The 27,850-nt window shown below is 36.4% G+C and overlaps 1 protein-coding gene across 10 annotated transcripts in view; it reads right to left on the bottom strand.

The window, feature by feature from the left end:
- Window positions 1-27,850, bottom strand: part of NCOA1 (nuclear receptor coactivator 1) — a 264,345-nt gene that overhangs the window by 72,454 nt on the left and 164,041 nt on the right. For all 10 annotated transcript variants that reach the window (XM_068564107.1, XM_068564108.1, XM_068564105.1 and 7 more), the window contains 6 exons: window positions 27,030-27,196; window positions 21,371-21,468; window positions 9,979-10,156; window positions 7,831-8,010; window positions 6,443-6,538; window positions 1,171-1,311 (listed from right to left, as the gene is read on the bottom strand). In XM_068564107.1, the coding sequence (XP_068420208.1) occupies window positions 1,171-1,311; window positions 6,443-6,538; window positions 7,831-8,010; window positions 9,979-10,156; window positions 21,371-21,468; window positions 27,030-27,196 (860 nt within the window). The remainder of the gene's footprint in view (window positions 1-1,170; window positions 1,312-6,442; window positions 6,539-7,830; window positions 8,011-9,978; window positions 10,157-21,370; window positions 21,469-27,029; window positions 27,197-27,850) is intronic.

The raw sequence follows: 27,850 nt of genomic DNA, 5'->3' as shown, positions 1-27,850 counted from the left end.
GTAACAGTCTAGTAAGAGGCCAACTGAAGAACCATTAGTCTTTCGGAAGCTGTCCCAGAAGTAAACAGACTAGTAAACAGATGGCTTCCTGAAAAAAAAAAATCAAGCTGCTTCCTTCACATACCATTAGGAAGCAGCTGACCTAAAATGGAATGAATGGAAAATCATCTGTAAACTTAAGAAACCTAACGGGAAAATGTTAAAATTAAGAAAGGTGATGGAATAATGAAAAATATTTTAAAAATTGTTTTTCAGGAACAGCCATACAAAGAGTCTCTTTCCAGACAAACTATTTACTTAGAGATTACAGAATAAATTACACTGGGAAAGGTGTATTAGGCTACCATAATTACATGACAATATTTTAAAATATATTAGAACCCCTTATCTCTGAATCTTTACAAACTTTCTGGCCTTCACTCTCAGTTAATTTTCCCTATCTTTCCTATAATACTGTTAAGTTCCTTAAGGGCAGGGAATATACTTGTTTCATATTCCCATAGTACTTACTATGACACAGCAGTTGTTCAATTATTAATTAATAATTTCATATGACATATTTTTAACTTGAAACTTCAACCTGAGTCAGGTACTGTAACAGTCATGAAGTAAACATGCATGATATAGATCTGTATTATCTAGAAGCCCTCTGACATGCCTGTTCTGCTGGGAGTGATCGTCAAAAGCCAGACAAAAATATCACTTCCTCTCTAAAGCCATCCCTGATTCTCCAAGTCAGAATTAATTTTTTTCTTCTTTGGTTATACCTCTTTTATAGCCCAGGCCACAGTGATCTTTAAAACTGTCATATATCCTCCTAACAGATTTTGAGCTCCTGGAGGGCAAAACCCTGCCTTGTCATCACTGTATCCCTGGCACCTTACATAGTGTTCTATGTATGTGAGGAACTTGATACGTGTCTGCTGAATGAATGAATGAATGAATGAGTGAGTGACCACCACATGATATCCTGTTCTTTAAAATGTGCATCCCAAAATTCAGGATCCACTCATGAATTACTTTGCTTACCCACTTCTTCCTTCCTAAAACTGATTATTGCAAAAACTGTAATTTGGAGAAAATACTTATCAAGCCACAAATTCTATATAAATTATTCAATATTAATAAAGAGCAAGGTTAATGAAAATAGCTGAGAGAGAAAAACCTTACCTTCTTGAAATAGTTGTCTGGCATAAGATGGCTCTCTGCCTTGAGGTTGGAAAAAAGCATAAATGCACTTCCTCACTAAATCTTCCCAGCCAGTTCTGCCAGCAGCTCTCAGGGAACTAGTATCAATAGAGATGATTTTACCTATACAAAGAATGAAAGTTTACATTTATGATAGCCTCCTGATACAAGTCATTCACGTTTCAAAACTAACAACTGCATCTAAAAAATATTCTGCCACCTCTCAAATGTTTAATGGACAAAAGCACTATTAAATTTTATTACATATGGTAACGGAATATATCAGTGACATGATAATACAAAATTGTTTTTGCCTTGCAGTGTGTTATATTATATCCTAAAATTCAATACCAATCAAGTAGTAAAGTCATATCATAAAGACCTGAAGTTGCAGAGACTAATGTAGGTCAAACTCCTCTGGTTTGCTCTTTGGATCCTGCTCTCTACATATACTAATGATTGGATCACTTATTGGGGATGGGAGGCAGAGATGAAATATATTATTTTGGTTTAAATTAATTTCCAATAATTAAGTGAAGAGAGTATGAGAAAGTAAGGAAGCCTTTCCTTTCCTACCTCCTCTTGGGCTATAGACAATATTGCATTTAAGAATAAAGGCTGAAGGCAAAAAAAGGACAATCAGAAAAAGATAAGTGAGAACATTAAGATCTGCTAGGCATTCTGCAAACAGAACATAATGCTTTATAAAATTTAGTGGTGATTTGACATTGTTATCACATTTGAACAAGTCTCCTAAATGACTATGGAAGAAATCAGGCAAATTATTTCTTAATCAGGAGCCAATTAATCCAGTTTGTGATTATTCAGATCTGTTTTATTTTATTTTTTATGCAATCTTATATTCACACAAAGTAATATAGGTAAGATATATATATATATATGTATGTGTGTGTGTATATATATATATATAAATTAAGAATTAGATTAATAAGATGAAAACTTACAAAGCCCCATCCAACTTTAAAACTTGAACATTACCAATATCATCAATATTATTCAATTATGTGTGTACTCCTCACTTGTCACATCCCTCTGTCTTTATATTCTCCTGTATATCTAGATTGTTCCCAGTTTTTTGTCATTACAATCAATACTGCTATGAATATCTTCCACATTTTCCATAGTGCATGTGTGTAAGAGTTTCTCTAGAGTACATATGTAGGAATAGAACTGTTGAGTCACAGGTTATGTGAATGTTCAACTTTATAATATTGAACTGTTTTCCAGAAACTTATATAAGAGTTACTGTTAATCCAACATCCATTCCATCACTTGGTACTGTTGAGCTTCTTTATTTTTTACAATTAGTAGTTGAAAAATGGTTATGGTCTAACTTTGTATTTCCCTGATTAATGAGGTTGAATATTTTTCATGTTTATTCACCACTCAAGTTTCCTCTTCTGTGAATGCCTGGTTGTCTTTTCCTCATCTTCCCTTTTTTCACACAATCAACTCAAATCTATTGTACTGTTTGTGCCTCTTCATTTTAACTAACCTTTTCTTTATATATTTCTCTTGGTTTGTTTAGAAATAAAGTATTTATTAGACCTCTTTAACGTAGGGTCTTGAATCTAATATAACCAAGTATGTCTGATCAGGTTGTCACCCAAGTCTTGGCATAAATGTAGAAAGAAAATAAATTAAAACTTAAATGAGGGAATTTTTGTTATATTAGAACAGTTTGGGGAAAGCCTGATGAACACTGTGATTGAAACTATAGATAATTTCAGATTTTCTAAGAGTTTTAATCATTCAATATTTGTCTCATCACATAAGAGACTGAGTTCATTATAGCAGAGAATCCACTGTTATATAATATTCAAATGCAATAATACTCCTCATATGCAGTGACTAAGCGAGGCATGTGTGTTTGTGTTTATGTGTTCAAGGTCAGTATTAACCCACATGAGAGCAAGGACGTCTGTAATTGTGGGACTGGAGGGGAGAAAGTGATAAATTATCAGTAATGGTAACAAATGATCAGTAATGCAATGAGTATCTTAGGAGAGAATCATAAATAGGTTGATTTAGAATACTTCTCCTTGCTAGAGGAAAGTTTAACCAACCAACCAACCAAATAAACCACTGTTCAACATTTCCTGGTAGAAAACTTCTTTTTTTTAAGGGACATGAACCACTCCATGTAGAGTTGAAAGCACCACTAAAACTTAAGGAATTAAATATCTAATACTTATTATAGCTAGTTTATTATTTTTTATCTAAATCAACTCTATGATATGATGCTAATTTTACATTTTAAGAATACTTCAGGGAAGCAGCCGCATAGCAGCGGGCGGGAGATCAGCTCGGTGCTTTGTGACCACCTAGAGGGGTGGGGTAGGGAGGGTGGGAGGGAGGGAGATGCAAGAGGGAAGAGATATGGGGACATATGTATATGTATAACTGATTCACTTTGTTATAAAGCAGAAACTAACACACCATTGTAAAGCAATTATACTCTAATAAAGATGTTAAAAAAAAAAGAATACTTCATATTTTTCTGGCATCTTTCTATTTTCTTTATATTTTCTCTGGTATCTTTTGTGTAAGAAGTGTGTGCAGTACAGTGATGCCCTTTAAATAGTGCGTCGGTGGAAGGCAATGCAATATAAAGAAAGAGTTCTATATTAGGGCCTAAAGATGTCTGCCCTCAGCAATTAGCTGCCTGGTTTTAGAAAAGTCACCATTCCCTCATTTGTAAAATGGACAGGCTAGATTCTGTAATCTCTGAGGTTCCCTCTAGATTTATAATTACTTTATGAGCCAGAGCTTAATTTTTTAATTTTTATAAGTTTATTCTAAAATCAAGTATATCTAAGATTTTAATGCTGGGTCCTTGGTCAGAAACAAAACTACCAGTTATAACACTGTTCCTATGGAAAAATACAGTCTTCTTTAAAACAATCTAATTTAGGATTCAATTTCTAGAAATGCAATATGAGGAAAAGCTGAAATATACTGTTCTTAAATTATCCTCATAATTTTTAGGCCTCCCTTGTCTCCCACATTTATTCTGTGGCCTAGCCATCACCCTTTCCAACAGGCTTTTATTCTGCTATCTCTCAAACCCCTGTTTGGTTTTACTGACACAAAAGACCAGCTATATTTTTTAATAGACCCTATTTTTCCTTCATGCAATAATATTTTGGATTTTCAATAAGGGTTTATTAAATTTTTCCAGTGTTGTTCATTGGTGGAAAGTGGAAGGGAACGTGTACATGGTAGACTCAAAAAGTGAACGAATAAAGGTATTGGAATTGATCATTACTACCCTTAGATGCTGTAATTGTTGCTGTAAGGGTAGTAATTGATCATTACTGTAATAGATGCTGTAAGGGTAGTAATTGATCATTACTACCCTTAGATATCAAGCTCCTAGACATTCTCTTTGTTGTGTTCTATTGGGTTGGCCAAAAAGTGCGTTTGGGTTTTTCTGTAAGATGTAATGGAAAACCTGAACAAACTTTTTGGCCAAACCAATATTTTCTGCCCTAATTTATCCCCACCTACTCTTTTTTTTTTTTTTTTAAATTTTTATTTATTTATTTATTTTTGGCTGTGTTGGGTCTTCGTTTCTGTGCGAGGGCTTTCTCTAGTTGTGGCGAGCGGGGGCCACTCTTCATCGTGGTGCGCGGGCCTCTCACTCTCGCGGCCTCTCTTGTTGCGGAGCACAGGCTCCAGACGCGCAGGCTCAGTAGTTGTGGCTCACAGGCTTAGTTGCTCCGCGGCATTTGGGATCTTCCCAGACCAGGGCCCAAACCCGTGTCCCCTGCATTGGCAGGCAGATTCTCAACCACTGCGCCACCAGGGAAGCCCTCCCCACCTACTCTTTAGTAAGAGCAGTTGGGAGTTTATCTTTAAGAACACAAGAATAAAGCACACAGTACAGGAATATTAGATTTCTGGGACTAAAAAATTAATAAATATTGTAACAGGATCTTGTAAACAATGGTAAAGTGAAAAAGTACGTTAAAACTAAACTTTCACAAAGAATAAAGTTAAAAAAAAAAAAGAATAAAATTTAGTCGAAATGATTTTTTAAATCTTGGTCTGCTAAAAAATCTGTCTGTAGTATCTAACTCTATTTTAAGACTAGAGTGGTAAGTAATACATATACAATTCTGACTGATGTAAAAGTATGAAAACCTAACATGACAAAGTGAAGATAAGATTAAACAATATAGGGGAATTCCCTGGTGGTCCAGTGGTTAAGGCTCTGCACTTCCACTGCAGGGGGCACGGGTTTGATCCCTGGTCAGGGAACTGAGATCCTGTATGCCGCATGGTGCAGCCAAAAAATTTTAAAAATTTAAGAAATTTTAAAAATTAACAAAAAAGATTAAACAGTATATGAGAAATACTTTATAAATTATAAAGAACAGTAACAATTTGTTTTTGCTGAAAATCAAATCTGAAGTAGGCCTTTAAAAAGAAGGGCTTATTTTCAGGTATGCTCACTATTACTCCCTTTGTGACTCTACTGCCCTTCTTCCAGTTCTAACATACTCCTCTGTCTTAGGGCTTTTTGCAGCTCTGCCTCCTCAGTCAGGAGCACCCATTCTGCACCATGCCCCATGCCCAACGCGCCCTTCCAACACCCACACTTTGCACAGCTGGCACAGCCTCATCCTTTGGGGCCTAGGGGCGCGATATCAGCTTGACAGGCCTTCTGTTAACCAGCTAATTTTAAAATAGGACCTCCCTATTAGCTTCCCTTATACCATTTCACACCTTTTCCATCAAAAAAGTACAAATCTGTAATTACATCATTGCTTTTTGCTCAATCAGGTACACCCTGAGCAATCACACATAGTGGCAGGCACTTCTAGGAATTCAATCAGTATGTGCTGAATAAATTTAAAGACAAAGAATAAAGGAAAAAGGAAATAGCCAGATACATTTATGCACAATATTAAAACCACGTCTTTGTATCTGTTTATAAATAAATACATTAATATCTACATTGCCAAATTTCTTTCCATAGATTATGAAAAATAATTTATAATCAGAATATAGATGTGCATAATTACAAAATAATGTTCTCCCCAGCACCCTGCCATAACAATGATGACAGTATCTAAAATGCACAGTATCAAGACCACATTGGAAATGTTTTCTGTACAGGACTAGTGAACAGAAGCTGAACAGCAGAGAACAGAGGGACACAATTAGTTTTAAGGGCATAGTCACATCATGAATACTGATAGAACATTCTGAACTTTGCAGCTAGTACCTGTAGTATCTTGCTTGGTCATAAAGGATTCTACACCCGTAATAGCTGGAGGCCGAGGTAATCTCCGTGCAATACAAATCAAACATGACTGGAAATCTGCCCAAAACAAGAAGGGGAAATTGAAGGAAAGAGTGTAGAAAGCGGTTCACATCTACCACCTGCCATTAATGGTTTTTATAAAAACAGTACATGTTATATGATCTGACACAATATTGGAGTCACTCTGATCTAATAGTATAATATTAGAAATAAAATTGCTCGCAACTAAAAACTGGCAGCTCCAGATAGAGATCTAGTTAGAATAAATTATCCCTTCCCATTGAATGTTCTTACATAAACTAGAGGAGACTGATGCATCTCAAGTACTTGGATGATAACAACTTGAAGAAGTAGTTTTGGCTACATTTAAGCAACATAGTGGTTTATAAAATACAGTTTTTTAGTCCGTTTCCTATATTCATTAATGGCTACAAAGACTATTCCTATAACCACTGTGCAGATAATAACTTATCATATGAAAAAAACATTTAACTGTTTCTGAAGAAGCATTATTTTGCCCTTGACAGAGGACTTCTATGTTTTTAGGATCTGTAATTTTTTTTGCAAGTCCCATTTCCAAATTTTTTTAAGAGGTTACACGCAATATCACACAACTAAATAAGAATTTCAGTCATATAAGACAGGCTTGCATGTGTATTTTGTAAAAAGTCCCCAGTTGATTGTGTTGCCTATGCCCTGGTGAGACTCACTACATACACGGCCTTTTTTGCATCTGACTGACTTCTCGGCTGCTACCTACCCTAGTCCTTACTCCAATTTCCAATTTGTGGTGTTCTTGACTTAGCTCAGTTTAAGCTTGCATGGAAAACTCATCCACTGTAACAAATTTAACTAATACCATGTTCATACCCTGTTCATATTAGAGCTTCAGCTGTGTTTTCATCTGTTCATAAGCTTTCTCCTTATAAATTACCTTGTATGGCCTCAAAAATGCTAACTCTATTCTCCAGTGTTCCGTACACTCTAAGCTTGAAACCTTCTAAAAATCAGAGCTGTTCAACAGCCTGCTGCATCTGGTACATTTCCAACTGGCAGCAGTTAGTTACAGCTCTTATTTCTAGGCAGCAAGTTGGTTTGAATTTGACATTTTAGTGGGAATGTCAGCTTAAAACTGAGGATTTGGGGGCATTTTAAGTGGGTAATTCTAGATGCTAGCAAGTTTTTTCTTAAGTATTAAGAAACACAGAGCAAACTGAATTGCCACTATGATATATAATATAATAACCAAAAATACTATCTGAAGAAGGCAGTTTATAATCAACTTCCTCTCTGTTCCTAAAACCTTGGAAAAAGCAGTCAAACACCTTAAAATCACCCTTTGTCTTTACCTTCTCCATCCTCTTGAATTGATTTTGGCTGTGACACAGTGAAACACTGCATTACTTCATACCGCTGGCAAGCTTCCTGGTTCTCGGTGCCTGGCTCATCTGGAGGGTGAATTAGCATCCTGCAGTTAAAGGTATGGCTATTTCGTCGTGTTGCCTCTTGAGGCCAAGGAACTCCATTTACTGTGAAAGAAAAATTGATTATATGCCTGTGAAAAAGGTGAAAAAGTACAAACTCTGAAGATACAAAAGACATACCTTTACTCATCTGCTTAATTAGCTACTCAGATTAAAAGACAGACTTCCTCAGATCCAACATTATCCTGAGGGAATAGGATACTTATCTTCCTTAGCAAAGCTAAATGTTTACCAATTAGAAAAATGTAAAATTTTCAAGAAATTGTATAGGATTTCCTCCTTCAAAGATAAGGTCTTACAAATACCTTAATTCATTAACAGCTTTTATAAACAGATAAAAACAAAATTAAAAATTAATAGCTTTAAAAAGTTAATAGCTTATTGCTCTTTTGCTCAGAATTTTACAGCAGTTAATTAATGAGCTTTTCCACTTGTTTCCTGTTATACCCTGGCAATGAAAAAAATGACTGAAAATCACAGGTCTGTTGTTAGGCAAGGGTTTTAACCTGGTAGGCATGGATGCTTAAGGATGGCTTGTGTGTGTGTGCACACTTTTGGTTGGAGGAGTCAAAGTTTTTCAAATGAGCCTGTGACTCAAAAAAAAATATTTAGAATAGACAGAGACCAATCTTGGTTTCTTAAATCATTTTTTCTTGCTCTTTATTTTATTTACACAGTCTGCATGCTACAATGCCTTGAATACAGTGGGTAATCATTACATAAAAATGACTGTTAAAACAGAAATGTTACCTGATTCAGTATAAGAAAAGTGAATTCAGTTATAGAGAAGATAACTGTACATTTCAAGTGAGAATCACTGTGTGGCGGGTCACCATTTCCCAGTTACAATGTTATATTCAAACCATGGTGGCAGTCAGAGGGGTTTTTCAGCTATTCTCTCCCCACTCCCAACAGTTTTCTTACCGTAGACTCGCCGTTGAACCTCCTTCCTTTTTACTATCTCATCACTCTATAACTGTTAGAGGAAATCATGGAAACAAACCTATACTGGAGTAAGGAGTCTTGGTTCGTCTTTGAACTAGCTGTGAGTTTTGGGTTAATGACTTAATCTTTGCCTTGTCTTTAAAATAAAGCAATCCACTGTATTATCTCTAAAGTCACTTACACTCTAGAATTCTGTAACACATTAAGACCCCTTGGTAACTCAAGTATCAAACTAGCGATTTTAAGAGGAACAATTGTTTCAGGCTTCCAGTTACTATAAACACATGCTACTCTTTTCCAAGAAGTAATAGGCTTCCACTTCATTGAGTGAACAACATAGAAAATTAAGAGCTATGGATAACATTTTATTTGCATGTTTCGTTTAGTTACATAGGATTTCTAGCCAAGACTCTCCCCCAACTTTTGGAGCACATACAGGCTAAAGACTAGGCACATGGTTTAGTGAACAGAACACAAGCTGGAAATCAGGCCCCATCCATACTCTCGGCTAGGCTCCTTTAGCAGTGAACAACCCATCCAACCATACTTAGTTAGAACTACTGAGTTGAAACCACTCACATCCAAAAATGTTAATTTTAATAAGTATGTAATATGAAGGGTATTCCTTCCTCCCTCCTTAACCTCTTTCCTCTCTCCCTCCCTTCCTCCCTCCTTCCTTCCCTTTTTTCTTTTCTTTGAGCAAGGTGGTAGGATACATTATATACATTTGTATCTTCCTTGTACATAATTAAAATTGAAAACAAAGGGAATTCCAAGCAGAAGCTTCTTGTGGCAAGGCAACTAACTGCTCTGCCTCCTAACACTGTCACGTAATTGTGGCATAATCTAGAGGAAGAGGATAAAAGGAATGCTCTCTATCAGCTATTTGATGACACTCCTCCTCCATATTTAATCTCAGGCTGAAATTAAATTTTAAAATATTTTTAGTATGTTATTATATATATTAGGATAATACTATATATTATAAATATAATAATATATTATATATATTATGTGAAGGGAAGCTATAGAGAGTTCATATTCTTTTAAAAAACACATTCCTTTTACCTAGCGATTTTGGTAGCAGATTCTTCACAAATTCCGCATGATCACCCACATGCAGTATGCTGTAGACACTGGTATTCATTAATTCCTCCTGATTGTAACCCAAGTAGCTGGTCACATTTTCTGACACAAATACAATTCTCCCTTCACAGTTCACAACAAAGAAAAATCCATCCAAAGCCTGCAAAGCCAAAAAAACGATTAAGAGGTTATGGTTAAAAAAGAGAAGAAAAATACACATATACATTTCTCTACTGAAAAAGAGATTGGAAATATATGCCAACTTAAAAAAAGGGGGACTGAATAGAAGATTTAACATTGCATGTTCTCTGTGGAGGGAACAGGATTTTTCAACAGACTGTACACTCATGTTTCAAGTAGGCATCAATGAATATGTCAAACGTCTTCCTTGGAAAGAAATTTTATGGCAGCAAATGTGAAGTAAATGACTGACCCATTCAGTCAGTCATAAACATCTGTAAACTGTAGGTTAAGACCTGGTGTCTACCCTCAAGGAACTTGCAGTGGGGAAAGAGACATAAGCATAATAAAATACCAGTGAGAAATGCAGTATCAGAGCCATACACAGACTACTCTGTGAGCACAAAGAAGGATACTTATTTGGGGTCGAGGTGGGGGGCAAAGAAAGGCTCCTTACAGACCCTGATCTGAGTTATAAAAGGCATAGTGGAAGAGGGGAGGAGGAATGAGGCAAGAACATTCTAGGCAGAGGAGAGAACATGGCACATAATGGAACAAAAAAGCCATTTGGAGCTGCAGGAGCACAAGGCACAGGCAGGCAGTGAGTCTGGAGAGGTGGACAGGAGCCAAATCACAGAGGGCCTTCTATGCACTGTGATGGAGCCAGAGACCTCCAAAAGAAGATGTACATGCCCCAAGGGGACATAATATCCACAGGGGGGCAGGGAAAAGAAGGCGCAATCTCTATTTATAGCATAATCTAAAACATAAGGAAGAAATTAAGCTTAATTAACATACTGACACCCTGGTGCCTCACTCAGTCTAGTCACATATCACAAACCACGGAATCTGAGAGAAGATCCAGAATGCAGAGGTTGACAGCGGTACCTTATTTATTATCTTTCTGTTTATCGCAACATATTACAGTTTACTTGCTATAGAATGTATACAAGCAATAAAAACAAGACCTTTAAAAAGTAGAACATTTATACAATTTTGTAACAAGACGTAACCACCCTTTGTATCATACAGGGGTTTGCTGGTTACTGGTGGCAAAAGACTTAAGCCATCCAGCAGTGTTGATGGGCTACTCATTTTTGTTTTTGCAAAAGGTTAAGTGTCCCAAGTTTGCTGACCTTTTCTATGATGCTGGGTGCTAATGATAATATCCTACTAAGCAGGTATTTTCCAAATAATAAACACACCTAATTTTGTTCCTTCAGGGTAAAGATGAAATTTTAACAATGAATAAAAAATAAACTGCTTTCAAAAAGACACTTATGCTATAGAGACAGCACATGAAAATGGATGTTTTGAAATGTTACCACAGTCATAATTTTGTTGCTGAAAATGATGTACACCACTTATAAAAATTATCTTCTCAGTGTAAAACATTTAGAAACAAAACCTTTTCCCTGTGCAAAATTCTTCCAATAAGAGTTTCAATGGGCTTTAAAAACCTGTGTTTTAAAAAAGGAAAATTCAACTCCTTTTGATTAATTTGGAGAATCACTATTTGAGATCAAAAAAGATGGAATTCAGGGAATTCCCTGGAGGTCCAGTGGTTAGGACTCGGTGCTTTCATTGCCGGGGCAGGGGTTCAATCCCTGGTCAGGGAACTAAGATCCTGCAAGCTGCACAGCGTGGCCAAAAAAAAAAAAAAAAAAATGTTGAAATTTGAAGAAAAACCTTTGCATAATTGGTAGATAGGATTTCAAAATGAGTATCATGACTTAGTAAACTCATCCAATGATATATTTTTCCATTTGTATCTACCTCATTTTTGTGAGGTGTTTTTTACAGCTGATAATTTAAGCCAAATATTAAAATAAACTGAACTTGAAACTACATTTTCAAATCACTGCATCCCAAAGCATTCAACCAAGATTTTAAAAAATAATGAAGTACAGCATTGTTCTCATTAAAAATACTGCTAATATTTTCTTTAACAAGAACAAAAAGAAATAAAACTATTTTTATTCCACCTGACTGTTGTGACTATTTTTCATTTAGTTCATAATGCAAAGAGGAGAGGGATGTGATTAATAATCTAAAAACCTCAACACTAGATAAACCCTTTGGTAAACTATTTTGGATTTAGATGAGCACAGGAAAGCACCCTCATATCTAATTGTTTTCTTAAAGTCAGATTAGCTATAAATTTCATAACAGGTGATCTATATATATATGTATATATATTTGTCTGGCAGTTTATATTAAAATAGAGATAACTGAAATACAGACATATTTTTTAAAAAGAAGATCTAAAAATTCTTTAAAATGTTCTTAGCTATTAATTGAATCAGTGTAAATACAATTTAACTTTCTTTTTTCTTTTTGGTCTCTTAAAAGAGTTTAATAAAGAACAGTTTGGGTATAACAAAGTATCATAGTTCAGAGCAAGAAACAGGAGTGATATCAAAACACAGGCAAGTAAAAAAACTTGGCCATTTCATGGTGAACCACTTCCAAGGGCCACACCATCCAGCTTCTAAAGCACTACCTTCTTCTATTTTCCATCTAGTTTTCAGGGTGTCCTTTTTAGCTCCTTGCTCTCTGCCTCCCTAGTGACACTGTCTATCTTCAAAGCCACAGTTTCCCTTGCTTTTTTTTTTTTTTATAAATTTATTGATATTATTTTATTTATTTTTGGCTGCCTTGGGTCTTCATTGCTGCGCACGGGCTTTCTCTAGTTGCAGCGAGCGGGGGCTACTCTTCGTTGTAGTGCGCGTACGTCTCATTGCGGTGGCTTCTCTTGTTGCGGAACACGGGCTCTAGGCATGTGGGCTTCAGTAGTTGTGGCTCACGGGCTCTAGAGCGCAGGCTCAGTAGTTGTGGTGCACAGGCTTAGTTGCTCCACGGCATGTGGGATCTTCCCGGACCAGGGCTCGAACCCGTGTCCCCTGCATTGGCAGGTGGATTCTTAACCACTGTGCCACCAGGGAAGCCCTCCCTTGCTTTTTTCACTCTCCATGTCTGTCTCTATGTCTGGAAGTTATCCACTGTCTGCCGAGGGGCTGGGAGAGATTGAGACCCACTCCTGGGATCATCTCTGCCCAATCTGAAGACTGTCCAGCAGTGGGCACAGGGCTGGTGCTGCAGACCTCGAGCACCAGCAAGGCCCAGGGATTCACCTGGACTACTCGGTGCAATTATTTTTAAGGCATTTGTGAAATCCAAAGGATTTAAACTTCCTTTGCAGTAGGCCTGGAGTCGCTGCAGTCTCCTGTTTCCACAGACTTTCTGGGACTTCTCCAAGTTCTCCCATTGACTGCACCTGACCTCACTGCCAAGCTGGGAAGTTATTCTAGTAGCTGGCTTCTGGAATATGCAGCTGGTCAGCCTTACAGGGAGTACAGAACTTTCACCAGGTCTCTGTTTGGCCTTGGTTACATGGACTCATCGTTTCCTCTGAGAAGTCTGGGCATCATATTTCTTTTGAGCTTCTCCAGAAAAGGTTGGCTTGGAAAGCAGGATAACAGAGGCTGCCCCACAGTTGCAGAGAGGTCCTGCTGAACTTCTCCTGAGATACAGACAGCCTGTCCTGTGCTAGAAAGGCGTATGTTTTGTTTTTTTTAATTATAAATGAAATATAACTTAAAACTTTTTTTATGTATGAAAATTAAGTAGATAGTATAAGATCTGCCAAAATCCCACCCCCAAGAGATTGGTAACATTTCAAGGAATCCTTTGAGACTACTCCTATGAATATACAAACATCTTTAATTTCTAAAAGTGTGTCTGATTAATATAACCTGCTAATACTTGTTCTTATCCTACAAGTTTCCCTCATATGTTGTGCATATAATTAACTTCCAAGTGTGCTCCTAGGAAGGAATCTTCCTGTTTCTCCAAGTCCTGACAGCTGGGCTGACACTGAGCTACACACAGGAGATGATAACAAATGCCACTCCATTCTGTACAGCATCATCAGCTGGAGGGGTTTTTCTCTCTACCCAGGATATCAGTCTTTGAAGAGGACCACGCTGGGTGTCAATGCAGGGTTCACACTGGCCAGGGCTTCTCACAGGGCCCTCACTGTAAATGACTACACAAGCTTCACTAAGTTAACACCTAAGTGTCAGTCACTGGACAAAGTTCTGGGAATAAAACACATATTCTCAACAATTTTATAGTCTCTGAAGGGAAAAAAACAAGTACGTGTAGTCACATTGTAGTACAATGGAGGAATTCATAAAGGTTAGGCACAGAGTGAAGCACCCAAATGGGCAAAGGGATGACTGTTGTGGGTAAGGTTTCCTGGGAGGAGGCCACATGACACCTGAGCTGAGGCTTGAAGGACACAGCAGTAACTCGGGTGGGCGAGGGGTGGAAAGAACATTCAAAACAGAGGAAACAGCTCAGAGGTTTAAAAAAAGAAAGAAGAAATCACCTTGTACGTACTTGTCATATTTGTGTTATATTTAACAATAAAAAGTTTTTTTGAAAAAGCTTCAAGGAAAAGCCAAAAAAAAAAAAAAGAAAGAAAAAAAGGCCACGGGGATCATCTCGAAGGCAATGTTTTTAAGCAGGAGACTGACACGATCTGCTTTAACAAAGATTCTTCTGGCAGGGGGTGTGGCATGTGCACTGGAAGCAAGCAGACAAACTGCAATGCTATTGTGATACTCCAGTTCAAATGCGAGCCCAAATCAAGGCAACGGCAGTGGAAGTGATGGAAGAGAACTCTACAGAGGCAGAACAAACAGCATTTGGTGATCTCTAGCAGCTGTGGGAACAAGCACTTGGGGTGATCCTTCATTAATGACTTCAGGGTTCTGGTAGATAAGTGCCTTTCCCTAACAAAGGGGATTCAAGCGGGAAAAAAATCTAGTTTTTAATTTTTTGACGCTCCTTCTTTTTTCAAACAGGAGATAAAGGGATCAATTATAAATTTAGTTTTAGGAATGTTATATTTGAAATGACTGAGGAACTTTCTGGTAGAGATGTTCAAAAGGCAACAGGATATGATGAAAGGGAAGCTGTGAAAAGAGATATGGGCTAAAGACAGACATTTTTGACTTACAGGTACATACAGTATCATTTAGTTTTTGTTTAACTACAATCATCTTTTCCCCTTCCACAGAATACCCGATTTCCTTTGAGGAGTTACTTCTTCCCCATTTAATAAAGTCTCGTGGGATTCTTAATCAGGCCATTGGGAAACTTCCTCCCTAAATGTGAGCCTTGAGAATTACAAAAAGAACGAACATGGCTGGAACACATTCATTCTGGCAGCCGGGCACTGTCCAGATGGGTCTTTTGAAGAGACCATTCATACAGTTTCTGCTTTCTAGCCTCCATAAGATGCCTTGGTTTCACCTTATTTCTAAGCACAGTTCTGTGGTATCCAAATAGCATCCCAATAAATTCACATTTGCTTAACTTAGTCAGAATTGGTGTCTGTTGCTTCAAATCAGAAAACCCTAATTGGTATTTTACACACTCACACACACACACACACACACATGAACACATCATATAGACAGAGACATAGATGTTGATAAAACTGTCCAGGAAATGTGCACAGAATAAAAAACAAAAGGAAAAGAGCCAAGGCCAGAACCTTGGGGGATGCTAACATTTAAGAGGCAGGTAAAGAAACAGAAATCTGAGGAAAAGGCTAAGGAGCAGCCAGAGAGGCAAAGAGATAGTTTTATAAAAGAGGCTCATGAGGAGTTTTAAGGAAGAGGGAAGTGGGTGGTCAACAGTGTCAAGAGCCACAAAGCAACGTAAGGAATGGTATAACATGAGGTAAGGAGGCCTGAACGCACATGCAAGGTATAGGGAGACTTCTGTGACTAAAGCAGAATTTTCTTGTGGAGCAATAGGAAATAAGCAGTGTTAGAGTCAGATAATGCAGAGCTCTGAATAGGAGGTAGAGAAACTTAGACAGCAAAGAACACTGGAGAATGAGGAGCTTTAAAAAAAAAAAAAAAGTCTATAAATTCTAATACCACTCTCTCTTTTGTTTTTGTTTTTGTTTTGGCCACACCGCACGGCATGTGGGATTCTTAGTTCCCTGACCAGGGATCGAACCTGCGCCCCATGCACTGGAAGCGCAGCATCTCAACCACTGGACCGCCAAGGAAGTCCCACCACTCTCTCTTTAAGTGTGAGGAAATTACCTCCAATACCTTTATTCTTAACTCGTGCTACCTTTTTATGTTTAAGAAAAAGGAGGGGGAAATATATTGAAAATTGTATGGTGAGAATTTCTCACAATATGGTGGATATTTGGTCACCTTCTAGATGTGCAGATCTTCCACCTGAGCAGGCCCCTCTAGACTGATGTCAAATAGAACTTTCTGCAATGATGGAAATGTTCTCTTTCTGTGTTGTCCGATACAGTAGCTACTAACCACATGTGGGTATGGAGCATTTTAAATGTGGCTGGTGAGAATTTTTCTCACCAGACATTCAGCAAAAATGTCTGAATTTTTCATTGTATTTAACTTTGAATAGCCATGTGTAACTATCTTACTGAACAGTGCAGCTCTAGACTGCAGCCTGGATAAGTCAATAAACAATCTCGTGGTGGCTTTTCTACCACTTCTTCTCTTAGCCGCCCTGGATTAGATTTCATAAAGTTTAAGGCAATGAGGCAGGATTGGGAGATACAGAAGAAGGGTTAGAAAAGGTTGTCAATGAAGGCAACTTTGAAGTCTATAAAAGTAATTGTATTTTATAGTCTCAGTTTCACATCTGTATAGCTCATAAATAAAAATATCATTAGCTCCTTGAAGTCAAGAACGTAAATACATTTCTATTCTGAGTTTTTGGAACTTCTAATTTGATGTGTGTTTTCATATATGAAAATGCCTAATGACATGTAATTCACGTGTAATGTTGTGTTACAGTTTTCCTTTGATTCATAGTGGTTTTCAGGGTAATAATTTCATCATCTAAAAAAAAATGCTTTCTTCTTAGAGCAGTTTTGAATGGATGTTTTCCTGTCGTTTTCAAGTGTTATAGATTTTTCTTACACAGAAATAACAAATGTCAATGTAAATTAAAGCAGTAGTAGTATTCTCTGGCTCCAGTTGTGCTGTTTTCAGTTTGTGGATCATCTATTTGCTCTCCTTGTTGATCTCTGTGGTTTCTGAAGAACCTGTGGTAAAACTGGGATTTAAATGACTACCACTTCTCTACAGGAACTCCACAAATCTCAAGGACCTCTATACCTTATACTTTTTCAGTATCTCAAATGGCATTATATGCAGAAAATACATTTCATAAATACTTAATGAATTGAAAGGAGATATAAAGTTCTTAGGCCAGTTTTACACTTAGGGACACTGAGAAGGCAGACAGAACCGCCACAGAAAAACTAGAAGATATGAAGATACTAGTCTACTGATATCCTGCAGAGTAGAGGAGATAAGCAATAAGTGCTAGGATGGGTCAGGTCTCATCCTAGGATGGGAAGGGCCCAAGTGTAACCAAGTAGCAGGATGGGGACAGGAACCAAGGCCGGGGAAGAGATGGGATAGCGGGAAATGAGCCTAAAGTACTTTTCTTTCTTTAACTTATTTTCCACTAATGGCTTATATTAAAAAATTTAAAATATAGCAAAGTTGAAATAATTTTGTAGTGAACATCTGTATATCCACCACACAGATTCTACCATTAACATTTTTACTATACTTATTTTAACACTATTTCCAAAAGGCAGTCATGTGTCGTGCAATCAATTTAATGGGTTGTGAAAAGAATAAAAACATCAGAGTCCATCACATGTGGTGGCTTTCCCCTCTCCCAGTTATATGTTATACACTCACCCAGAGAGTAGTTTCTATCCAGCTTCAATGGCCAATGTTTTTTATATTTTACAACACTATAAAATATGTGCTCATTCCCCTAATAAAAATCATTAAAACCAACAGCCTAAAGTAACAAAGCGCTTGTATAACTTGGAGGGGAAAAAGGAATTTAGGTTTTGAGGGGGAACTTGCTAACAGGAGAGTCAAAAATATTTAGCAGCCTGTTAAAAGTACAGGAATAGAGTTCGGAAAGAGGTTAAAGCAAGAAGTACATATTTGAGAGTCATCTCTAAAGAGATAAAAGATGAAGCAAATGATATTACTTGGGCTAAAAAACCAAGCACTAAATTTTGAGAATGTTCTCACGTTAGCGGTGTTGGTAGAGGGAATTATGGTTCATACAAAAACAGAAGAATAGTTAGGGTAGTAGGAAAAAAATGTATAAAGGAGTTAGAAAATCAAGAGACCTAATACAAGTTTGAGTGTTAGGAAGACTTCACCAGAAAGAAGGGCCTTGAGGTAGGACAGGAAAGGAGAATTTATTTTATTTATATAGATATTTATTTTAAAATACATGTATGATTTAAATACACATATTTATATTTAAGTATATGCATGTATATAATAAACATACATATACAAAAAAATAAAATTAGGCCTAGAGATGGAAAAGCCTAATTTGTGGGGAATGAGTGTGTATATATACACACATGTATGTGTTTTTAAACATTCATGTATGAAGAAGGAGTACTTAAGGTGATGAGCCTGCTTGGAAACAAAACATCTGTTTCGAGAACAGAGGGAGGAAAGATTAGATAGGAAAAAAACAGGTGAAAATTACACAGTAATTACAAAGTAATTCAAGATTAAAAGTTCTTCATTTTAAAAAATTTGACAGAGTTGTTAAAATAGTAAGTTCTCTTCCAATGTCTACATAAATAGTTAAAAAATTTTGGTCAGGAAAACACCTACTGTAATAAACTGAGGCATCCCTTACTCAAAAGTGAAATTCTACAGTAGAAATTAGCACTAACTAAATAATTCTAAAAGTTTTATTTTCCCAACTAGTCCTAACTATAATAAAGAAGTAGCAAAGCCAGACAGTTGTCTTCAGTTTTCCATCTGACCATTAGAATGCCTTTATCAAAATTTCTTTTTCTTTTTTAACATCTTTATTAGAGTATAATTGCTTTACAACGGTGTGCTAGTTTCTGCTTTATAACAAAGTGAATCAGCTATACATATACATATATCCCCGTATCTCCTCCCTCTTGCGTCTCCCTCCCATCCTCCCTATCCCACCCCTCTAGGTGGTCACAAAGCACCAAGCTGATCTCTCTGTGCTATGCGGCTGCTTCCCACTAGCTATCTATTTTACATTTGGTACCGTACATATGTCAATGCCACTCTCACTTCATCCCAGCTTATCCTTCCCCCTCCCCATTTCCTCAAGTCCATTCTCCATGTCTGAGTCTTTATTCCTGTCCTGCCCCTAGGTTCTTCAGAACCATTTTTTTTTTTTTTTAGATTCCATATATATGTGTTAGCATACGGTATTTGTTTTTCTCTTTCTGACTTACTTCACTCTGTATGACAGACTCTAGGTCCATCCACCTCACTACAAATAACTCAATTTCATTCCTTTTTATGGCTGAGTAATATTGCATTGTATATATGTACCACATCTTCTTTATCCATTTGTCTGTCTCTGGGCATTTAGGTTGCTTCCATGTCCTGCCTATTGTAAATAGTGCTGCAGTGAACATTGGGGTGCATGTGTCTTTATGAATTATGGTTTTCTTTGGGTATATACCCAGTAGTGGGATTGGTGGGTCATGTGGTAATTCTATTTTTAGTTTTTTAAGGAACCTCCATACTGTTCTCCATAGTGGCTGTATCAATTTACATTCCCATCAACAGTGCAAGAGGGTTCCCTTTTCTCCACACCCTCCCCAGCATTTGTTGTTTGTAGATTTTCTGATGATGCCCATTCTAACTGGTGTGAGGTGATACCTCATTGTAGTTTTGATTTGCATTTCTCTAATATTAGTGATGTTGAACATCCCTTCGTGTGTTTGTTGGCAATCTGTATATCTTCTTTGGAGAAATGTCTATTTAGGTCTTCTGCCCATTTTTGGATCGGGTTGTTTGTTTTCTTGATACTGAACTGCATGAGCTGCTTGTAAATTTTGGAAATTAATCCTTTGTCAGTTGCTTCATTTGCAAATATTTTCTCCCATTCTGAGGGTTGTCTTTTCGTCTTGTTTATGTTTTCCTTTGCTGTGCAAAAGCTTTTAAGTTTCATTAGGTCCCATTTGTTTATTTTTGTTTTTATTTCCCTTTCTCTAGGAGGTGGGTCAAAAAAGATCTTGCTGCAATTTATGTCAAAGAGTTTTCTGCCTATGTTTTCCTCTAAGAGTTTGATGGTGTCTGGCCTTACATTTAGGTCTTTAATTCATTTTGAGTTTATTTTTGTGTATGGTGTTAGGGAGTGTTCTAATTTCAGTCTTTTACATGAAGCTGTCCAGTTTTCCCAGCACCACTTATTGAAGAGGCTGTCTTTTCTCCATTGTATATTCTTGCCTCGTTTATCAAAGATAAGGTGACCATATGTGCGTGGGTTTATCTCTGGGCTTTCTATCCTGTTCCATTGATCTATATTTCTGTTTTTGTGCCAGTACCATACCGTCTTGATTACTGTAGCTTTGTAGTATAGTCTGAAGTCCGGGAGCCTGATTCCTCCAGCTCCGTTTTTCTTTCTCAAGATGGCTTTGGCTATTCGGGGTCTTTTGTATTTCCATACAAATTGTGAAATTTTTTGTTCTAGTTCTGTGAAAAATGCCATTGGTAGTTTGATAGGGATTGCATTGAATCTGTAGATTGCTTTGGGTAGTAGAGTCATTTTCACAATGTTGATTCTTCCAATCCAAGAACATGGTATATCTCTCCATCTGTTTGTATCACCTAAAATTTCTTTCATCAGTGTCTTATAGTTTTCTGCATACAGGTCTTTTGTCTCCTTAGGTAGGTTTATTCCTAGGTATTTTATTCTTTTTGTTGCAATGGTAAATGGGAGTGTTTCCTTAATTTCTCTTTCAGATTTTTCATCATTAGTGTACAGGAATGCAAGAGATTTCTTTGCATTAATTTTGTATCCTGCTCACTTTACCAAATTTATCGATTAGCTCTAGTAGTTTTCTGGTAGCATCTTTATGAAAATTTCTCATGTTCATTATTCACATTTAATTTTGAAATAGTAACAATGGTCAAAATAGTTTCTAAAATAAAATAATTATTAAAAGTTCCTTAAAACTTTACTCTGTTTTACAATTTATTAATTGGATGTTAAAACATAAAAGAAGATAAAGAAAAAAACCAAATTGGGTAGAAAAAAGATTCTGATCACTTTCTGAGTCAATGAGAACAGCTACCTCCAAAAGAAGAGGTCCCAAGGATTCCTTTTCTATCACTCCTTGACTACTCGACGAGATGTCTGACTTCTGTACTTCATCATCAGTTGTTGATTTCTCTGTAACAAAGCAGCAAACAAGTCACATCCAAAAAGAGCTCATTTCCATAATGGCAAGTTTATTAAGACATGAATTCACCTAATTTCAGATTCAAATAATATTTATTCATTATCTAGGCACTTTCACATTAAATCTTAATTATACTCATTTTATGGATAATGAAATTGAGGTTCACAAAGGTTAAATAATGTGTCTCAAATCATATAACTAATAAATGGCAGCAGGAGGATTTGAATTCTGACCAAGTCCAGTGTTCCAACAAATGGAAAAAATATAAAAATATACAGCCTTTTAAAAAAAAGTCTACATCAAAAATTTTTAAGAAATAAGTAAATTGTAAAAGAATAATTATTTCCTCCATCTTTCTCCTTCTCTGATTTGATCAACTGCCATTGAAGAGAGAGTGAAGGTACGATTCTGTGAGCCTGCGTTGAAATACCTAACTTTTCACCTTCATGTCATGATGATCTGATTGATAAAACTGCAACTGCTAAACGATTTAGAATTCTTTTGTGTGGTGATGTTGAAAAATCCATCCATCATCTTAAAGCAGCAGCATACTTATATAAAAGTTTCCAATCTGTCAGACTAATTAGCTCACCAAAAAGCAAATACAGTATTATTGAATATAGAGATTCATTTTTTTCACTTTAAAATATGAAATATTTCAAATATTACAAAAAACACAGAAAGTGGCATAGCATACAGTCACACAGCCACCATTCATTTTTCACAGATGTTAACATTATTTGCTTCCAGTCTTTCCTTTTTAAATAAATAAAATGCTACAAATAGAGCTACAGCTCTACCACTATTCCTCCTCTGTCCGTTTTCAGAAGTAACCAGTGTTCTGAGTTCAGCATAAACATTTCTAAGAATGTTTTTATACTTCAACTACATATGCATGATTTTTACAAATATATTATTGTTTCGTGTTTTAATGTTTACATAAAAATATATAGACTTTTTCAACTTTTTCCACTCAATATTATGTTCGAGATTTAACTATACTGATACATATAAATTTCATACACTCATTTGAACTGCTATATAGTATATGAATAACCCACAGTTGATTTCCTAGTCCCCTACTGTTAGACCTTTTGACTTCTTACAATGCTGTAATAAACTATGTTCAGTATTTCCTCTTTTGCACATTTGTGACAGTTTCTTAGGGTAAATATTAGAAGTGAAATTGCTGGATCACAGGGTCTGTGTATTTTCAACATTACTAAGTTCGACAAATTACTCTCCAAAGAGGTTGTACCACCAGTAACATACAAGGGTTATTGTTTTTCTGTATGCTGACACTTGATATCAGCACAGCTTTTAATTTTTGCGAACCTAATGGGTGTAAAATGTTATCTCATATAGTATTTATAATAACAGCTTTACTGAGCTACAATTCACACAGCATACCATTCATGGATTTAAAACATACAATTCAGTGGTTTTTAGTGTATTCACAGAGTTGTGCAGCCACCATCACAATAAATTTTAGAACACTTTCATCAACCCAAAAAGAAACCCCATACCCTTTAGCAGTCATTCCTCATCTTCCCAACACTCCCAAGCCCAAGGCAACCACCAATCTACTTTCTGTCTCTATAGATTTGCCTATTTTTGACATTTTATATAAATGGAATCATATAATATGTGGTCCTTTGTGACTGGCTTCTTTTGCTTAGTGTAATGTTTTCAAGATTCATCTATGTTGAAGCATTTATCAGTACTTCACTCTTTTTTATTGCTAAATAATATTCCAGTGTATAGGTATACCTCATTTTATTTACCCATTGATCAGTTGATAGATATACTTTTGCTTCCACTTATTGGCTATTTATGAATAATGATGTTATGAACATTTGTGTACAACTTTTCATTTCTCTTGGGTATATGCCTGCAAGTGGACTTGCTGGGCCACATGATAACTTTATCTTTAATATTTTGAGAAACTACTGGGCTGTTTTCCGAAGTGGATGCACAATTTTACACTCTCACCAGCACTGTATGAGGGTTACAATTTCTCCCATCCTTACCAACACTTGTTACTATCTGTCTTTTTGATTGTAGCCACCCTAGCAAGTGTAAAGTGGTCTCTCATTGTGGTTTTGATTTGTATTTTTCTGATGGCTAATAATATTGAGTATGTTTTTCATGTGCTTATTGGTCATTTGTGTATTTTCTTTAGAGAAATGTCTATCCAGAGCCTTTGCCCATTAATTAATTGGGTTATTTATTTTTAAATTACTATGGTATAGGAGTTTCTCATTTAGTTCTAAGATGTACTTCCTTCATCATTTCATGTGTTTCTAACATTAAGACAGGTTTTGTTTCTTAAACAGTTCCAAAAAAACATAAACCATCAAGTCCAAGTACATTAAGTAACTATGCATGAAAAGCACAGCAAACAAAATTTTAGGCAAAACCCAAGGCAGGAGTGGCTATATGACTGGCCTAAGGCATGTGAACAGATGAGACACGCAAGGACAGAGTCTTGTCCTTAAAGGGACAGAAGCATGCCTTCCTGTTTTCTTCTTTCCCTTTCCTGTCATCAGGAACACGTACAGGTGAGCCATGTTTGACCACATGGGTAAGGGCAATACCCTAGGAATGGCACAGCAAAACAGATGGAAGGAATCTGAACCTCTGACACACACCTAGACTACCTTGTTAAAGCCACTGTACTTTGGGTCTCTTGCTACAGTAGCCTTGCCTGTATCCTAACTAATACATTCCACATTTCTCAATAACATGCTTATTTGCTATATCCTGACTGTGCCCATGTTAGACATAATCTATTAACGTGCCATCATAAAAGGTAAGAATTTAACTTACTTACATCAACCATCTAGACACACATACATATCCCCTCTTCCCATCCTCCCAGTATAGTTACAATAATTTTTAGAGCAGTCAGTATTTAGTATATATGTTACTATGGCCATATAAATATAGTTCACAAATGAGTCAAGGTATGTGCTATAATTTACAATTCTCATATTTCATGTTTTAGTTTTTCTGTGAAGTTTGATTCATCTCTAAACTCTCCTCCAGACTAAAAAAGTCCTCTCAGTTTGGTCAGTCATCATACACTCTATGTGTTCCATTTTTTTCCCCATGGAAATATTCCTCCTAGAGTCCTCTATCCACCTGCTCCCACTGGGACTGGCTACTTCTTTAGTCTGCTGCTCAACTGTAACCCTGGGTCTCCTTCTACCTTTCTTTTGTTAAGATTTCATGGTTTCCCTGGGCTAAGATCCTATGTTTTTCTTTCTTGGTTTACTACCTTGGTCTTGATAGATATTTCTGAAAAAAAGTACACAGCAGATAACATTCTTGAGGCTTCAGGTGTCTGAAAATGTCTTTATTTTGCACTCATACTTCATTTGGATGAACACAGAACACTAGGTCCAGGATACTCATTTTCAGTGTTCCTATTTAGAAATCCGGACCCTCCTGAAAGTAATCTAGTATGTGTCTGTTTTTTCCTCTCTCTTGTTTTTTTCTTTCTGGTGCCTAGAAATTGTGCATTGGTGTGAGGTTTTTTTTCTTTCTTTTTTATTCATTGTGCTGTGCACTACATGGGTGCTTTCCATCTGGGAACCCATATCTCCTAATTCTGAGAATTTTTTGGTTTTTGTTTCTCTGCATTATTTCTTATAATTTCTTCCCTTCTATTTGGTCTGGTTTTTTTTTTTTTTTTTCTGGGACTAATGATGTGTTATACCTCCTGAACTAATCCTACACATTTCTATCTTTCTCTTGTTTTCCTTTACTTGTCTTTTTATTTTACTTTCTATGGGATTTCTTCAAATTATCTTTCAACGCTTTATCTTTTTATTCAACAAATATTCATTGAAAGTCTACTATGTACCCAGGAACTGCTACAGGTATTAAGGATACAATGGTGAACAAACAAAAATCCTTGCCCTCATGAAGCTCTAGTGGGGGTAGGCAGGCAATAAACAAATACAATGTGTAATATGTTAGATGTAAAAAATACTGTGGGGAAAATAAATCAAGGAAGATGTAGAGAGGTGTGTGTGTGTGTGTGTGTGTGTATGTGTGTCTTAGATAGGTTAGTGAGGGACAAGTTCATTGAGAAAAAATATTTGAACCAACACATAAAAGGGATGCAGGAGTGAGCCTTGTGTATATCCAGGGAAGAGAATTCCAGACAGAGAGAACAGCAAGTGCAAACACCTGAGGCAGAGTGTTCCTGGAATGCTTGGGGCAGAGAGTATGAGAAAATAAGGTAATGAGGTAAAGTTTTTTTCAGCTATCCTGATTTTAAGTTCCAATGTTTCATTTTATAGCATCTTATTCTTGTTTCATAGATGAAATATCCTCCTTTTTGTCTCTGAGGGACTGTTTGATGGCTTTACATTTTCTTTTGCTCCCTGCATTGTCTCTGCTTCCTCTGAGTTCCCTTTATTCTGTTCGTTTGCTTGATTTATTCTCTTTTATAAAAAGACTTTCTTCAAATATCTGGATTTTTATTCATATTAAAGAGTGAGGTACTAAAATCCTGACTGGCAGTTGTGTGAAGTGTGGGGACAGAGCAAGGAGCTGATTTTTTCACTTGGGGGATCAATTCCAACTGTCAGTGTCTGTGTATCTTTCCCTTTGGACTGCTCAATTGCCCCAGAGGAATCCTCCCATTTTCAGCTGAGGGAGTATGAGCCAGGCTGTCAGAGTTTCCAGATTGAGCAGGGAAGGTGCCATACAGCCTCTTGTTGGCTATCCCCTCTGCAGACCTACAATACCTGTTTTTCCTGTCTGCTAAATCAGTTGTCACTAGACTATCCAGCTCCTAAAATCTTAAAAGCCTATCACCTCAACCATTTAAAACATACTATTTGTTCATAGTCTTTTTAACATTGCTGCTATTAATCTGAAGTTCTTTGGGGTCTATTCCTTCTGTTTGTTATTTGTGTTCTTACTCACTGTAGATTATTTCCTCCTATGTTATATAAGTTTATAGCATAAAATCTCCCTCAGAAGCACTTTTTCTTTGGGAATCTGACAGGGCGAGGTGTGGTTATGTTCCTTCAAAGTGCTTTGCCTTTGTTTCTGGTAGGCAACCCAGGAGTTGTGTGGTGTTGGGTCCCCAGTAAATATGAATAGTATAAATATGAACCATAAAAATAAATCAGGGTTTTCTCAGAGAAGGCTGTTTCCCCCACCCAGAGCCCAGGTAGAGATAAACTTATAACTCAGATGGAGGGACTTTCCTACCTCTGAGTTGCTGTCTTTCAACCCTATGCCAGAGCCTCAGGTCTGATACCACAACTTGTATCTCCTGACTTAATCCGCTATGATACTGGGTCTCATAACCTTTCAAGGCAACCAGTTCTCAAAATAATAAGCCACTTTGTTGTAAAAGAAGGGTCTCAGATTCACATTCTAAAATAAATAGCATCTAAACAAAAATGTTCCTTTAATAAAATTACAAAATTGAATGCAATTTCTTCATGATAAAAAATAAAATCACATATTATAAATGTCTTAATAACAAAGCACACAGTCACAGGGGTTTTTTTGTTCATTTTTTTACCTTGTTCCATTCTCTTCATTAGCTGTATCTGATCGACTGTCTTCTTCAATATCTTGCATTTGTCTGGTTTTACACTCAAGCTGTCAATGTCACTGATGTTGGCAGACAATAACTCAGCTAGCTCTTCTAAATATTTATTTTCTTGCTCCCTGCGCCTCTTTTCAGTGCTGTTACACAAAGGAAATCCAGTTACTGTACTTTCTACCACCATATTTCCTTCTCTGATCAAGTATTTAATATTTACATATTTGCAGAGATTCCTGTTTTTATCCAGAATATAAAACCAGATTTAGAAAACAATTTAAAATTGTATCTAAAAAACAAATATTACAAAATACCAAGGTGCAGAAAACAATTCTGGCTAAAAAACATAAAGAGAATGACTGCTATCACAGATGTATTCCCTCAATGATGTATATACATTGAATATTTCAAATAAATACTCGATATCAAAAAGAAGCAGACAGTACATATACTAGCTGCATTTGAAATTATTAGATGTTCTAAATAATAATTCCTTAAAATAGAAAATCTGAATTTTCAAATAAGTTTGTTGTAAATTAAGCAGGCATACTACACCAGAGTTCAAATAAATTATAATTAGAAATCTGATAAAGTCTTGATTCTTATAACGTACTTAAAATTATAACCCCACACCCATCAGGTTGGCAAAAAGTTAAAGTGCGGAGAATGCAAGAAAAAGGGAACTCTCAATGCTTATCATTTAAAGAACAATGTGATAATTACCCAGTTAACATAAAAATGTACACAGATCCTAAAGAAACTCTTCCTAAAACAGGAGGTGTGTACGAGGATGTTCA

The sequence above is a fragment of the Eschrichtius robustus genome, chromosome 15 (assembly GCF_028021215.1).
Source record: "Eschrichtius robustus isolate mEscRob2 chromosome 15, mEscRob2.pri, whole genome shotgun sequence".
In the NCBI taxonomy this organism is placed as follows: Eukaryota; Metazoa; Chordata; class Mammalia; order Artiodactyla; family Eschrichtiidae; genus Eschrichtius; species Eschrichtius robustus.
The sequence above is the reverse complement of the archived record's forward strand: the minus strand, read 5'-3'. Positions and strand labels throughout refer to the sequence as shown.